The 17,413-nt window shown below is 39.1% G+C and overlaps 1 protein-coding gene across 1 annotated transcript; it reads right to left on the reverse strand.

Annotated features, from left to right (window-relative positions):
- Positions 1–210: 210 nt before the first annotated feature.
- Positions 211–11,413, reverse strand: LOC124514172 (uncharacterized). Its single transcript, XM_047082239.1, is given in 4 exon segments — positions 211–1,979; positions 1,982–2,888; positions 3,407–3,599; positions 11,256–11,413. Coding segments are annotated over 4 exon segments (3,027 nt in total).
- Between the last annotated feature and the right edge of the window lie 6,000 nt (positions 11,414–17,413).

Genomic DNA, 17,413 nt, shown 5'->3' on the forward strand with positions numbered 1-17,413 from the left:
AAGGACCCCTTTTGCCACCCTGTCTTTCTCGTCTACATACAGGTAGAAGGGCTTGGTTAGGTCAGGCAACCCGAGAGCTGAGGCAGATAGCAAGGCCTGTTTAAGGTCATTAAAGGCCTTGTTCATGGCCTCTGTCCATTCAAAATTTTGTTGGTGCCTGGTGGCCTCATAGAGGGGTCTGGCCATCTCGGCAAAACCTGGAATCCATAATCAACAGAACCCTGCCGACCCCAGGAATTCACGTACCTGACAGACGGTTTGCGGCTGTGGGATCCTTAGGTCGGTTTCCTTCTGTGCATCTGTCAACCATCTTTGTCCATCCTTTAATTTGTACCCCAGGTAGCTCACCTCTGCTCTGCAGATTTGGGCCTTTTTGGCTGAGGCCTGGTATCCTAGAGCCGCTATGGTCTGGAGTAAGTCCTTGGTGCCTGGCAGGCAAGTGTCCTGGTCCTCCGCCACCAGCAGGATATTATCTACATATTGCAATAAGGTCAAATGAGGGTGCTCAGAACGGAACTCACCCAAGTCTTCGTGTAAGGCCTCGTCGAAGATGGTTGGTGAGTTTTTGAATCCTTGTGGTAGTCGAGTCCAGGTGAGTTGGCCATTGACGCCTTTCTCAGGGTCCATCCATTCAAAGGCAAAAAGGTCTTGGCTCTTGGGTGCTAAAGGCAGGCTGAAAAAGGCACCTTTTAAGTCTAATACTGTATACCAATTTTTGTCTGGAGGAAACGTAGAGAGGAGGGTGTATGGCTATTGGACCGTGGGGTGCACATCCATTACTCGCCAGTTGACTTCCCTTAAGTCCTGGACTGGCCTGTGATTGTTAGAGTGCGTTTTTCGCGCTGTCAGCAAGGGACTGTTCCATGACGATTGGCAGAGCCTTAATATGCCTGAGTCTAGTAGTCTCCGTATGTGGGGCGTGATTCCCGTTCACTCCGCGAGAGGCATGGGGTATTGGCGGACCCTGACAGGGTCTGCCCCCAGTTTTAGTTCTATGTATATAGCCAGTCGGTGTTGGGCCAGCTCAATTCCCCTAGTTTCTGCCCATGCCTGAGGAAATTCCTGTAGCCAACAGTCAATGTCAGTCATTGGGATTGGGGGCATCTGGTGGAGACGATATTCATCTTCCAAACTCAGGACAAGCACCTGAATCAGTTGCCCTTCTTTGTCTAGGATTTTTGCCCCTCTGGGGTGGAAGCAAATTTGTGCCCCCATCTTGGTGAGCAAGTCCCGACCTAACAACGGGTAGGGACATTCAGGGATGACCATGAAGGAGTGGGATACCCGGCCCATGCTGAAGTCCACAGTTCTTCGGGTAGTCCATGAGTACTGTTTGGTCCCCGTGGCCCCTTGAACCCATGAGGTCTTGCTCGCCAATTTCCCCTGGGGTTGTAATAAGACCGAATGTTGTGCCCCAGTGTCCACTAGAAATTCAACTGGTTGCCCCTCCACTCTGAGAGTTACCCTGGGCTTGGGGAGGGGTACCGAACCCCAACTCCCCTAGTCGTCCAGGTCCTCCATCTCTAATATCTTGGCAGGGGCCTTAGATATTTTGTTAGGGCAGTCTTTCACCCAGTGGCCTTCTTTCTTGCAATAAGCACATTGGTTTTTGTTTAGTTTAGGGTGCTCCCATCAGGGACCAGGGCCATCCTCCTTACCTGTCCCTGAAGTCAGCTTCTTGAGGTGCCTCCGTTTTTCCTGTGGGTCATCCATGGTTGTAGCCAGTGGGATCTTAGCCAAATTTCGGATCTGCCCATCTCTTAGTTTAGTCTGTTGCTCCTCCGGGCTTTCTCTATTATTGTAAACTCTTTCTGCTACTATTATTAAGTCCTGCAGGCTCTTCTCTCCTAGCCTCTCCACTCTTTGTAATTTCCTTTTGATGTCTGGAGCAGCCTGATTAACAAAAGCCATGATAATTGCGGCTTTTGTTTCTGGGGCTTCTGGGTTCATAGGGGTGTACTGCCTAAAAGCCTCTGTGATTCTAAGAAGGCTGCTGGACTCTCATCCTTACCTTGTCTTACATCATATACCTTGGCCAGATTAGTAGGCTTGCGCGCGGCAGCCTTGAGACCTGCCATTAGCGTCTGGCGGTAGACCCGGAGTCTCTCCTTACCTTCAGCCGAGTTGTAGTCCCAGGTAGGGCGGGATAAGGGGAAGGCAGCGCTTATGAGGTCTGGGTTTTGAGTCGGCTGTCTGTCCTCTCCCAGGACAGACTTCCGAGCTTCCATCTGTATTTGTTCTCTCTCTTCGGTGGTGAAGAGAACCTGCAAGAGCTGCTGACAGTCATCCCAAGTAGGCTGGTGGGTAAAGAGAACAGTATCTAAAAGCCCAATTAAATCTTTAGGGTTATTGGAGAATTTTGCATTTTGAGTTCTCCAATTATATAAATCACTGGTGGAGAACGGCCAATATAACATTGGTTGTTCTCCAGACTCATTGGAGTCTGGCCCCATGGCGTGGAGGGGAAGGGCGGTGGAGTTGGCTGGCCCCATATTTGAGGGTGGGGCTGCCCGGTGGGTCTGTCCACGTGTCCCTGCTGCTGGCCCGCGCACAGGAATTCCTTCATCAGGGAGGGGTGGTGCCACTCCTGCAGCCCCTGGTGCTTCCAATGGAGGGGCGATAGGGGGAGGGGGAGCCTGGTAGGGCAGCAGATGAATCAGGTCCTCCGGAGAAGAATCCTGCAAGACCGAATAAAGGGGCGTTTTGGCCTTTGTTTCAGTCTCCTTCTCGGCTTTCCACAGGACTAGAATCTTGGTAGGTCCTGCTTTGGGGGGTAAGAATGGTTTTAGCCAAGAAGGGGGGTTTTCAATCATGTCCTGCCAGACCAGGATGTAGGGCACCTGGTCAGGGTGGCCGTCTGGTTTGTCCTTGAAGATTACGGCCTTCACCTGCAAAATAATAGGTAGGTGGAAAGTTCCTTCTCAGGGCCATCCCACATCAAAGGTTGGCCATTCTGACAGGCAGTAAGTCTGAAATTTCCCTTTTCTTATGTCTTTGTTCAAATTATGAGCCCTTTCCTTAACGTCCGAGAAGTGGGAGAGCATAAGAGACAGGGGGGTGGTTTGGGTCTGCCCCATTTCATTCCACACCAAGACACAAACAGTTATGAGGATTAACAAGGACACAATAACACAGACAAATGTTCCAGCACGGCCACGGAGACAAAACAGAAAGTAAAACGAAGGGCTGGCTGTCCGTAATGGCAGCTGGCTCTCCTCACAGATGAGGACTTCGTCCTCCTGGGGGGGGCAAGAGACGTCTCCCAAGACCCCTGGTCGACAGCTCGCCAGCGCGTCCGCTTAAGCCAATGCCAACCCAAAGACAGTTTGGAATTCCTACAGGTAGAGATACAGTATAGAGCTCTCAGAAAATATGCGCGTGAAAGGTAGAAGTTGAGTGCACTCACCAGATGTGGGACCCTCTGGGTGGGGTCCTGGGGGTCTCTCGAATCCTGGACGAGCCCCCAAATGTAATGCCCCTGATTTTGAATCTGAGAGACCACCGAGGAGCCGATACCGAGGCAAACGCACGAGGGTTTATTTGCAAGCTCGAGCTTGGGCCCAAGGATACCCGACAAAGCGGAGCAGGGACTTGGACCCCTAGGTTAAGAGGCGTAGCAGTTTTATAGGGACCAGTGGCCAATGAGATTGTAACACACACAGAAAGTTGCATAGTCATGTCAGGCCACACGCAGGTAGCCAATTGAATTACAATTTACCCTATAGTAACTGTTTGAACTAGCCTATCACTCTGGTCAGAATTGGCACGCAAGTTTGGCAGGCAAAAGGCAGGGTTTACATTCTTTGGCGGTTAGGGGTTCTACATTCCTATATGAGCTGGTTTCCAGTAAGGGTGTGCTCAATGGTTTGACTAGGGTGGGGGACTGTCTTAAGCAGTAAGTAGGTCATATGGGGGTTATACATGAGATGGTGGGTGTAGCACAAAATGGAGTTAGTCTTGCTCTGCTTGTCCAGGGTTAGGGGATTTTTGTTAAATTCCTTGGGTCCCACACATACTATATCACAGGCTGACACAGAAATAGGTATACAGAGCTTTTCCAGCAAGGCAGCAATATATATTAATTTTAAGTACAAAAAGAAAATTTCCTAAGATCACAGTATCATAGACCATTTTATCAAGCCACAATTCTACTAAACTAGAAATATATATAATAAAATATGCTTTAATATATTTGAAAACTAAATATGCTATGTCAAGTAACTCTCGTTAAATAATAAATCACAATGGAAATTATACCACAGTTAGAATGAAACTATGAACAATGAAACTATTATATTTTAAAAGTTATGTGATATGACCAAAGAAGGTTTATCAGCTTTAAAAAGATACAATAGGACTCAGTGAGTACAATGTAAGAAAGAAAAAAAAAGTGTATTTATCATCTTATATTACCGGCCCATGTAATTTTCTCCTGATTGTGAATTAGGAATCACAGGTGCTCCTTTCTTTTTGCAAATCCAACATCTTAGGGTCCTTTGCTTCCAATAGCCAGTTGGGGAAAGTGGTGGGTGTGTGCAGTGAGAAAGGAAAATATACACAGAGACAAGGAGGTGGCAGGGCAGAGGGAAGAGAAGAAGAGAAAGAGGAAGACAAAGGAAAGGCTATTCTCTTAACAGCTTCAAGCTGGAAACTGCATATTATTTCTGCCTATCTTTCATTTACAAGAATTAATCTCCTGCCCCCCTCTAATGCTCAGGCTCTCAGAACTGTTGCGAAGTACATAGATCTTCACAGTCCACTAAGTCTCCTCTGTACCATTGTAAATAGGAAATGGCAGTTTCTGTGATTCCTTTATTTGCGAGGCCAAAAACAAAGAAGCCAGAGATTTCACACTCTTGGGAAGAAAGGAAGCAAAGAGGCCTGCAGGCTTTCTGCAAGTGGAATGATTCAGGGGTCTCAATGGAGTAAAAGGCTTAACAAACCACAGATAAGTCAGGATGGTTGTAGGAAGTTGGGATGTTTGGATTTGTGACTTCAGCAGTAGAATAGATCTAAAGTATAGTTTTGTTTTAGTCAGGAATCCTTGTTTGGATTAGGACAATGTAAACAAAGTATAAAAGCTAACTTTCTGTAATGTATGCTAGTTGGAAGCAAATATGGAATGAGTAACGAGATTGGAATTCAACATCACAGAATTGTCCATGTTGTTCATTTTTTGGCGTGTTTCAATAAAAACCAAAGGCCTGACGATCTGTACATCAATTGAGTTGACCACAATGATGATCTTGGGAGAATTTTTGCATTATAGTTTCTTGGATTTCTGTAAACTTCAAATCATTTTCAGGTGTATATTTGGTCAACCACTATCTAGTCATGCCCGTTTTGAATAGGATGGCTCATCTACTCTTGCAATCTACATTTTCTTTATATCTAAATTCAAACTGTTTGACTGAAAGAACTCTAGTGTCTGTATTGAGAATAATCCCAAAGCACTTTTCTCTAACATTGTCACCAGAGGGGAAAATCATTTCATATTACAAAAAAAAAAAAAAAAAGATACTTCTGAACCACTAAAGCTGCTAATAATGAAATAAAGAGCTTTGAGGGGACAACTGAAACAAGAAAGAAAAAAAAAATCCCAGTCTCTATTGCCAAGAAGATTACATCCTAGAACTAGATCTAAAGGAAAAAACTTTTAAACAATTGCATTCTGACTTGATTTAAAAAATTTGGCTTAATTTTTGTTTTATTTTTTAAATAATGCTTAACTCTACACATACATAATTCCTTCAAATATTTGAAGGATATAGGTACATTCTTAATATTTGTCATGATGCACAATGTTTTACTCCATTGTCACAGTCATTTGGTGTATGTGTATTTTTGATATATATATTTTTAACTTTCTGGAAACTCTAGTAATCTACCTTTCTGTAAGAAAATGTGTTGAATGTTAAGTGGATTAATCAAACTGGTCAGAAAATCTAGTCATAGGAATTATTTAAACATCCTTAGACTATGAAGTGGCACCCAATAGGAGGTGAGAGACACAATTTTAAGCATAATAGTTAGGAAGCTGAGGTTATTTCACATTTCCTATTTTATTTTATTTTTTTGTTACTATTTTATTTTATTTTATTTTATTTATGTTAACATGAGAGAAAAGGGGTGAGATGTTAAAATTGGGGGAAGGTAACCATGGGTACAGCTATGAGGAATTAGCGGTAATAGAGGCTGAGAAAATGAAACAAGAGTTTATAGTTTTTGAAACAGGACTATGAAAGATTATTGTAAAGGGTTCAAAATATTTAAGACTTGACAGGAAAAGTCTTAATTTTAGAGCACAGAACACAAAAAGGATGAGAGTGGTGAAATTCTTTCATCATACATATAATCTCATTTAGTTTTGATAACAGAGTCTAGTGTATCTGTAGTTAAGAGCACAACTGCTAGAAGTAGACGTCTTCACTACACATTTTGATTCTGACATTTAAGAAGTGCATGCATGTCCAAAGTGTATGACTTTAATTTAATTTTCTCTGCCTCAATATCTTCATCCATAAAATGGGGATGACAATAATATCTATATCAAAAGAAATTTTAATACTAAACACACTTTTTTTTAAGTTGATTTGAGAGATACAGAAAGAAAGGGAACTTAAGCTGGGAGGGGCAGAGAGAGAGAGAGAGAGAGAGAGAGAGAATTCCAAGCAGGTTCCACATGATGTGAGTGCCCAGCTGGAGCCAGGACTCAATCTCATAACTGTGAGATCATGACCTGAGCTGAAACCAAGAGTCCAAAGCTCAACCGACTGAGCCACCCAGGTGCCCATAAACACACTTTTAAGCATCATATCGTGTGATTATTAGCTATTAACATAACATCCTTATGCAATATAATAGCATTATCCTCAATTTATAAATAAAGAGACTCCACAGTGAATTAGTCTTTATTTTTTTTTATTTTTTTATGTTTGTTTATTTTTGAGAGAGAGAGAGAGAGAGAGAGAGAGTGTGTGTGTGGGTGGGAGGAGCAGAAGGAGAGGGAGACACAGAATCTGAAGCAGGCTCCAGGCTCTGAGCTCTCAGCCCAGAGCCCTATGCAGGGCTTGAACTTAAGAACTGCAAGGTCACGACCTGAGGGGAAGTCAGATCCTCAACCTACTGAGCCACAAGGCACCCAGATTAGTCTTTAAAATTAAATCTAAACTACTTACTAGGACTAGAACTTTCAAAACTCTGCGTATGTTTTCAACCTCTCTTTCCATTACCCTCTTCGTTGCGATTTTCTAATCAACTAACTTTTTGTGTTCTTCACAGAGGCTAACTTCTCCTGCCCTGGTTCCTCCGACCAGAATGCTTTCTCACCAGCTCTTCTGATATTTTCCTTCTTCTCACCCACCAGTGCTCAGTTCATGCTGAACCCTCTGTTCCAAGTAGTCTCCACTTATCTCTTCAGTACCAAGCCCTTGCTCCTCAACACGACCCCAGAGCCCCTCCATACCAGCATTGCTTGAGTCTTACTAGAAGAAAAAGCAAAGCAGGACCTGTGTCATGGTCCCTAAGCCAACCCTTCAATATTATCAGATCATAATCTGTGAAATGCTGGAGAAAAACTGGTTCCAACATTTAAAATGTTTCAAAGCTGCCGTTTGTCTCTCTACTATCCATCATTTTTTCTGTAGTCTTTAACTGAAATGTAGTGAGATTTCACATATATATCTCTTATACATCTTATTTTGCATAAAATGAGACCTAAAATATTTTAGGTTTGTAAATGATGAATTTTTAATACTTAGTAGTACAAAGAAGGTAGAAAATTCTGTTGTAAATGACAACAGAATTCTGTTGCATAAAAGAGCAAGAATTATAATCAATGCTTTAGTATAAGAAATATTTTGCCTCAGTCCATACAAATCCACCTGGCATCTTGAAAATAACGTAAATTGCATTGTCCCAAATGAGACTGAAATTATTTTTACACATCTCTACTCATGTAACTAAAACCATAATCCACCTGAAAAAGTCCTTATCTTTTCCAGCACTTTATTTTGTTGGGATTAATTAGAATACCAGATACAGACATGAGCAATTCACTTTCAGTCTTATTCAAAGCAATCATTAGGGTCAATTTAGAGAGGAAAGACATATCCATATTTCTATAAATATAAAAACAATAAAATAACTTTCCTAAGCTTAATAAAGGAAAGGTATTCTAATGACAAAATACAATAAGATTTATATGGTAGAATTACATTATATATGTATTCAACTTGACTATATTTAATATTCTTGATCATCCATATTGAGACTTAAAAAAAAAGACAAAACAAAGTGGGATTTTTTCAAAGATAGAAAATAACAGATTAAATAGCCTGGGCAATTCTTATTATCAATCTGCTTACTGAACTTATACCCAACAGTGAGCTTGAAATAATTAGATTTACCTGTTCCCTTAGGTTCAGAACCCCCTGGCCCAGAATTAGATAGATCTCTCCTAATGCTGAATGTGATTCTAGATATTTAAGGGAGCTTTTAAATTTAATATAGAGCCCCCCAGTGTAAGTCAACTGCTTCAGCTGTTACAAAACAAAAGAGTTATTTCTTTCAAATGCTAGAGAAAAACTTTGGTGAGTTATAGCCAAGCATATGAGAAAAAAAGGAGTGTAGGTCTTCAACATGGCAACTTTCTAAAGAACTTTGAAGGGTAATTTGAGTTTAAGTGATTTCTACCTTGGTTTTTAGATTAGGATTGCCAAAGACAATTTTGCTTCTGTATGATTGTCAAGAGAAATTTTGGCTTTAGGTCCTGACTCTTCCAAAATAATCAGCTCCACAACAGTTAGAAAGAAGAGCAATTTTATTCACTTTTGGCAACCATCATCATTATATTTCATTTTAATGAGTATTTGCTAAACAAGTTTACAGGGTAGGTGCTGTAATTCTGCTCAGAATTCTGAGATGTTGAAAGAAAATTAAAGCACATTTCATTTCACTTTATTACCTTCATTTGTTTGTTTTACTTGAGCCTATATATCTGGTGAAATTTTTACAGTCATGCTATATTACCTTCCTTTCTTTTATATTCCACTTTCCATAATATTTGACTTTGCTCATTGCCCAAACCTTTTCCCTTATTCTTTCATGTGTTTATATTTCACATTTTTGTATGTCCACATCCTCTAAGGAAAACTTAAACAACATATTTCAAATGTATTTAGTTCAGTATTTAGTTCACAGCTCTGCTAACACAATCTTCTGTAGCATGTGCAATTCTTAGAATAAGGTTCACCTTGGCTATTTGCCATTATCATTATTTCTGTATGAAATTGATTAGTGATATATTTATAGCCCTTATGATATTTTAGCATTACTACATAAATATATTCTAAAGCTACCATGATTATTAAAAAGGGGAGGTGTTCCCTCAAGCCCCCAGAGGATCAGGTTGATCTGTGGGTCATACAGATTTGAACGAACTAGAAATGTGTGACATTGCTAAAATTAGTATCTACTTTACTATTTCTTATAGTAGTTTTCATTTTGGCATGTTCAGGAATATCAATGATATCAATATAATGATAAAATACTTTAGCAACTTGACACTTACTATACTATGTTGTCATATTTATAGAATATATACATATATATATGAATGTATATATACATATATACATATATATATGAAAGCAGCATGTGATATCAAATAGTTGATAGTGTATTCTTTTATTAAGCACACTTTCTATGGTAGGAAACATTCAGATAAGAAATATAGTTTTATATAATAAACAAGAAAACATGGGGTGCCTGGGTGGCTCAGTTGGTTGGGCAACTGACTTGAGCTCAGGTCATGATCTCGCATTTCGTGAGTTCAGGCCCTGCTTTGGGCTCTGTGCTGACAGCTCAGAGCCTGAAGCCTGTTTTGGTCTGGGTCACCCTCTTCCTCTGCCCCTCCTCCACTCACACTCTGTCTCTTTTTCTCTCAAAAACAAAGAAATATTAAAAAAGAATGAAAAAGAATATAAACAACCTTCATTTTCAGCAGAGTATTAAATTGTGCCATCACAATTTAAATACATACTTTTATTTACTGTATTCATTACTCTAATGTCTAAAAACATTAATAAAAGCGAATACACTTTTGTCTCCATTATATTTTATCCCTTATTATCTATAAAATGAAAAGGATACCTCATTATAAAATTAAACTCTTAATGTTAATAATTTTAAATGAATGCAATTTACCATATGATGAACAATTCATAAAAATGACCTCAAGGTTTTAAAGTGAAATGGCATACATTTTTTCTTTACTTAAAGCAATTAGAGGGATGCCTGGGTGGCTCAGTCGGTTAAGTGTCCAACTTCAGCTTAGGTCATGATTTGTGGGTTCGAGTCCTGCATTGGGCTCTGTGCTGATAGCTTGGAGCATGGAACCTGCCTCAGATTCTGTGTCTGTTTCTCTCTCTGCCTCTCCCCTGCTCATACTCTCTCTCTCTCTCTCAAAAATAAATAAACATTAAAAAAAATTAGAATCTGTTTTTACCAAACTCTCAAGATTCAGGTGGAGGCAAATATTTGATGAGTCTTTAATTATATTAATGTTTAAACCACATTTACGAATAGGCATTTTCATATTTCTTCTTCACAACTGTGTAACAATAATTCTGACAAGCATTTCCTTTAGAAATCTTATAAAATAAATATCTTATTAAGATTGCATATGAAATATTTCCAGCAGCATCCTGGAGTTCCTTGTATGAACATATCAACATTGAACCACTTTTGAGTTGATTTCCTTTCTTGAGAACAGCTAAGCTGCTTCACAAGGATACAAAGAAAGCTGTGGGGAATCAGAAGACTTAGAAGCCCAGCATTTTTCTAGTTTTGACTTCTAAGTATAGAATCGAAATCCTGAGGCAGGCCTCATTGTGCTCTGTCTGATAACATCCTAGTCACCGCTTCCGTTATTTTTGCTAGGAGTCCCTACATCTATTAAAACGCACTTCATCCAATACAGTAAACTTTTCTAGTTCTTTTTGGCAAAAACATATTTTTAAAATCTGATTAAGATAACACACTTCGGAGAGTCATCATTACGTGTGACTACTAAAGCAATAACGCAAATGAACTTGGGAAAAATAAACTGGGAGAAAATTTTAGATGTCATTTTCTTCAGACTTTGATAAGTCTATTTGACACTTCAAAAAAATTGATGCTAAGGATTTAATGCTTTATGAACAGAGTTTTTCGTTCTAAAGGGTTTAATTACTCTGGGTGGCAAATTACGTTACCTCTGTAAATAATGTGGAGTTGAAAGCTTCAGTAATAGACTGTCCTTATGCCTTAGACGTAGAATGACAGTAATGATATAACCTGGAGATGCTTTAAGGCTATTTTTGTCGATTCCACTTGAAGATTGGCCCATTACTTCTGGCATGCATTTCAACATTCTACCATTGTCCTACAATTTTCTGGTGTTCATTTGTCACGCTGACAGAAACCAGTTTAAAATTTAAATCCATGTCCCTCCTGAATCCCGTAAAAGAGTTTGTAGGCCGAAGCTTGTGCAGTGACTGATGATGCTTCTGTCAGGTGCCAGAAGGTCCAGCGGAATCGCTCAACAAGTTTCTTAACAAGATAAACAATAAGGAAGATTACAGAAAAACAAATGGCTTATCATGAGGTTGCTTCCCTGGCATTCTTCATATTAGTCCCCTAAAGTCATTGCCCCAAATAAACCACTTCAAAAGTGGGAAGTATTCCTACTTTTATATTGATATTTAATTCTCTCCTAGCTTATTCAGTTTATCATTTGTAGAGAAAGAGCACACGATTGAAATATATGGTAAAAGATTCCTTAAAAATATACCTTGATTTAATCAACCACTTTTTGTATCTCAAGGATATAGGTTGGTCTGATCGTGCACTAATTCTTCTATGAGTTTATACATCATTATGACACAGTTCTCTTTGTTTGCCGATTTCCAACATCAAGACAATGTCCTTTAAAATGCTTTTCCTTTAAACTAGCATCTATCAAAATCTGAGCCATGGAAGTTTATGGTTGCATATTTTCATCTCCATACAAGCCATGCTAAATGGGTGTTATCCTGAGAGAATTTTTTTTCCAACTGCATATTTAAATCTACCAAAAAAAGCCACAAAAGTAGATCATTAAGACAGAGGTATATGAGTGATTTTATCTGGATACATGGAGTTATTGTGTTCACCCCCTTCCACTTATGGCAGAATATGTGCGTGCCCAGGTTAAGTCATTTGTAACATGCATTTTATCTTGTGTAAGTGGTCTGTAGTTTGAAAATATGTTAATTTGTTTATTTTATCTGCTTAGCCGTTGCATTACTCTCTTTGAAAAATTAAATTTACTACATATCACTTATGTGTTCACCTTTGTTACATTTGTTTATTCAGTAAAATAGAGCAGCTAGACAAGAAATTAAGGGCTGTGTTCCTGCGTAAAGCTATAGACATAACACGCAGATATGCACCACAGCTTACCTTAACGTACCAGGAGAGTTCTAATGATAGGCTGTTGTATTGACCTAAGTAAATTGCTTTAATTTTTGCAAAACAAATCAGATAATATCTAATTAGATAATTAGTTTTGTGTATTTTTGTTCTTGAATTATAACCACTTATTAGTTATATCAGTTTAGATCATTTGAAAACTTTTTAAAAGTTCTAGTGCTGATAATTCACATGAAATAGTATCAAAAGGAGGTAAAATCTAGAAAGATCTTTGTTGTCATCATGTTGTGACCCATGTGTTACAGAAAAGAAAAACAGAGAATGATTACTGAAAACATTTTTGGGAATAGTACTTAAAAAGAACAATTGGTCGTTAATGAATATTAGAAGCACATTTTCTATTCATTCATAAAATACATTAATATTGCACAGCAAAAGAGAAATCATTAGAAGTACAATTCTGTTGATTCACCTTCACTTGAATACACAACAAAGTCACAGAGGTAGGAAACACCCATAATGTAATATCCCTAATGAAGTGAAATGGAATTGTGTGCAGCTTAGTTTCTAAACAGAAAGAGATATCCACTCACAACATATTATGAAGATTTCAGAGGACAAAATGTTCTAAGGTTTTGATATCACCTGTGACAGTTAATGTTCCTGAAAATAATGACACGGCTAGAAATGTGTAGACTTCATAAAAAGAGCACGTCATGCTTGTCTATGAGACTAAGTTTCCACCAGAAACAATAGCTTCATTAAGTGGATAAGACCAGGGTGAAACTAGCTGTTCTAATGGAAATAACATAAATATAATTGTATTTGCCATACCCATGATCAATACAGCCCAGTATTCTGGTAGTGACACTCTGGACTATTAAGCCTTTCTACTTGGCTAATCTAGCATTTCAAACATAAAATTTCTAAAAGCTCTCTATTCCCACCAGATCTAACATTCTCTTTTGTCTCTAATTATAACCAAAGACATTTTCATTTTCCTGACCACTTATGTGTGGTGATTTTGAATTTTCACTATACCCATACTTCCAAATTCACGTATCAGTTCTTTCCTTTGAATGTCTCCTACTTTAAATGCCTCCTTGTCATTACTTTCATTGCTGCTCTTGTTCATGAATACATCATCTTATACCTGGATTGCTGTAGAGATTTTCTAATGTATTTTCCCAGTCTCCCGTTTCTCCACATTTATATTTCCAACTAAATACTACTGAAATAATCATCATAACACTATGGACAGACTCCTGCTGAAAAATATTGATGGTCTCCCTTAATGAGAGAATAGGTTTCAAACACCTTGACCAGCATTTAAGGATCTCCATATCAGAACTTGTGCAGGCTGTGTAATGCACAAATACTGTTCTTCAGTAATAAAAACCATGGGTTAAAAATATTTAACATTACTGAAAAAATTATCCTAGGTGTCCAGGATGACAGGAGGAAAGAGAATGCTATAAATTTAGGGGCACTAGTTAGGAAGAAGGGAGTGATCTCTTGGACTTTAGATCCCATGATTACTAAATATCTATGGAAGCACTCTATGTTGGTGTTTGGAAACAATGCTCCATGAATAATTTTATGTGTCCACCCGGTCACAGCTTTCAGAACAAAGAACACTGGTATTGGATTTAAAGAGGATTAGATGGTAAACATGACTTTGAAGTTAGACGTTGTACTGCTCCAAGGGAATGTAAAATAGCCTTTCTCCTGGATCCATTTGCTTAGCTTCTAAGTACAATAAATTCTGAATCATTTCTTTACATTTCAGACTAGAGAAAGAGATCTAGAGATCCTCTCTCTACTGCCCCCATCAATCCGCAGAGAAGATTTGTCTGTATTCCAGAACAAAGGTCTTTTTTATTCTATCTGCAGAGGGAGAGTGGTCAGATGTACCAGCTGCCCTACACAAGCTCCAGGTTTCATAATTCCATCTGCTCTGGTGCAACCACTGCATGTAGTGACATTCTGCTCTCATTGCATTGCCCTGTGGGGGATTGGGGTACGGGGAATCAGAGCTGCTCAGATTGCTCTGTGAATAAATAAAAAGTCTGTTTTCTGATCCAGAAATACAGCGTTTCTGTTCATATACATAGATAGATGTTGGTATGAATGATAATACACAGATTATTATAGAGATATACATGTACTCTGTATTTGTGTACATATATAAATACATATCATATATTAATACATATATGTTTATATGCACATATATGTATACATACATATGTATATCGTGTAGATGCATATATATGTGTGTATACATATGTATATACAGGGTTGTCCTTTCTGAGAGTAGAGCTTGCCTATGAAAACTTCTGGAAGCTGAAATAGGTTAAGTGAAGAAACAATTATCATTAATTCATATAAATTTTTTTTTCAAACATTTCCAGACACCCAAAACAACTTCTTTTAGGCTTTTCTGGAAACGTAGGGCACATCTTGCTAAGGATGCACAAAATAAATGAGATAAAGTCGATGTTCACACACACAGTTGAAACGTTATGGTGGCTTGGGATACTGAGATGCTGCGTGTCATTCCTGCAAAAGGAGCTTGGCTGGGGGGAGGCAGGGGAGAGGGGGCAGGGGCACTGTCACTGCTAGGGGTGAGTACTGACTCTATAATGGTTTGTGGCAAAACAAATGCTGAATGCTATTTTTGCTTTTTACCCCTTTCCTGTAAAAGTGAAAAAATCCTTTTTGCTTTTTTTTTTTTTTTAGTTAGCAAAAACACATATGAATGTAGATCTTTCATAAAAACATGTGTTCTAATGTGCAGTTTTGAAAAGTGGGGTATACCTGCATGAGTGTGTGTGTGTGTGTGTGTGTGTGTGTGTGTGTGCATTGTGTGTGTGTGTGTGTAAAACTGCAGCGGGCTATCATATTAACAGTGTAATACCTAAAATCCTGTATAGTTTCAGACCTGCCTGTTAGTAGGTAATCTAGTCAGTAATCTAATCTAGCCAATAATCTAGTCAGATTAGTTGTCACTGTAAATAAGGTTGGACTAGGATTCTGAAATAGGATTTTTGAAGCAATGATCTATTTCATAAATAAAACGATGCAGCTTAAGTAAGGATCATGTGGCTTCAGTATTAATGATTTTAAGCTACTGAGAAAGCCTGAGGAAAGAAAACAAACGCAGGCCCTGAAATGTAGAAAGAATACCATATTGCCAACTGGAAGACGCAGGGAAATAAATATGAGTTTTTGACCCATGTCAATAGGAAAATACCCATTATCTGGCACCAATTAATGCCCTCTGGCTATTGGAGTTGCTAATTTTGAAAACCATGAGATTTCAAATTGTGCTGAGATGGTTGGGATTAAGGTTGAGAGTGCTCTAAAAGAAATTGAATTTTTCACAGTTATGTTTGTATACTCATACCTCCCATAGCTGTTTTCTGGTCTCTGTGCCACTTCTGAAGGTGGTGGTTTATACCCCATTTATGGTGACTAAATGAGCGGAGTGAAATAAATGTTAGAAGAGGGAGGGCGGAGGACAAGGAAGGGAAGCAAGCCAAAGTCTTTTAAGTGTCCTTGTTCCAAAGAAAGTGGGTAATCTACGTTCTTATGCCAATTCTAAAACATAATACTCCTGTATTTTAAGTGGTAGTTCTGCTGAACTGTACATCCATGCTTCCTATTGTGGTTCTGTTCTTGACGTTAGTAAACACAAAATTAGATACTTTATTAGAACCATAGAAAGCACTTGAAGACTGGATGTAACAAAGGGAGCAATGGACGAGATATGAGCAGTGGATGTCATTTGCCCTGATATTTTAAACGTAACGACACTGTATAAAGATTTAGTCCCCATTATGTTCTGGAACAGAATTTTGCAGGATCCCTTTGGCTAACCTCGGAGAAGATGTAAGTATCGCTGACAGAAAATTGAACAGTGTCGTCCACCTTTTACAGGTGGCTGGATAGCTTGAACCACTGGCAGCCTGAGCTCGTTTGGAGAAAATTGTGTGACACCACATATGGCTTTCATGTACCTAACGGGGAAAATGAAATAATTTAAAATGAACATGAACTGAATAACCTCCGCATGCCACTTCCAGCAACCATCCATGTTCGCTCACCGCATATACCATGGCTGCAAACCTGCTGTGTATACTCTTTACTCCATGCTGCCCCAGGCATCTTTAAGAGAACTGCATGATCAGCAAATTCAGGATCCCTAAATGTGCATAATTAATATCAGTGGAGGTTAATTATAGCTACCCGTAAAGCTTCATTACAATCTAGCAGAGAATAAAACCAATCCGAACATTTTAATTATAATATAAATTATAATTATCTAGTCAGAGTGGTAGTCACTGTAAACAGGGTTAGACTACTCTTCTGAAACAGGATTTTTGAAACAATCATCTGTTTCATAAATAAAACAGTGCAGCTTAAGCAAGGATCCTGCAGCTTCAATATTAATGATTTTAGCTGCAACTCTAGCTACTATTCTCAATATCATGGAAAATAGGTAAAAAGGAAAGTATACGCCTTGTCATGTCTTATGGACCTTGATAGACAAATCTAAATTGATCTTAATCTTTTTTTTTTTAACGTTTATTTATTTTTGAGACAGAGAGAGACAAAGCATGAACAGGGGAGGGTCAGAGAGAGGGAGACACAGAATCTGAAACAGGCTCCAGGCTCTGGGCTGTCAGCACAGAGCCCCACGCGGGGCTCGAACTCACGGACTGCGAGATCATGACCTGGGCCGAAGTTGGCTGCTTAACCGACTGAGCCACCCAGGCGCCCCTTAATCTTTGTTTTTTAACATGCTAATAGAAGTAGTCCAGGGGCGCCTGGGTGGCTCAGTGGGTTGAGCGTCTGACTTTGGCTCAGGTCATGATCTTACAGTTCATGCGTTCAAGTCCCACGTCGGGCTCTGTGCTATCAGCACAGAGCCTGGAGCCTGCTTCGGATTCTGTGT

This window comes from Lynx rufus, unplaced genomic scaffold, assembly GCF_022079265.1.
Source record: "Lynx rufus isolate CCGP_SWC_20201006 ecotype Redwood Valley unplaced genomic scaffold, mLynRuf1.p SCAF_2, whole genome shotgun sequence".
NCBI classification, from domain to species: Eukaryota; Metazoa; Chordata; class Mammalia; order Carnivora; family Felidae; genus Lynx; species Lynx rufus.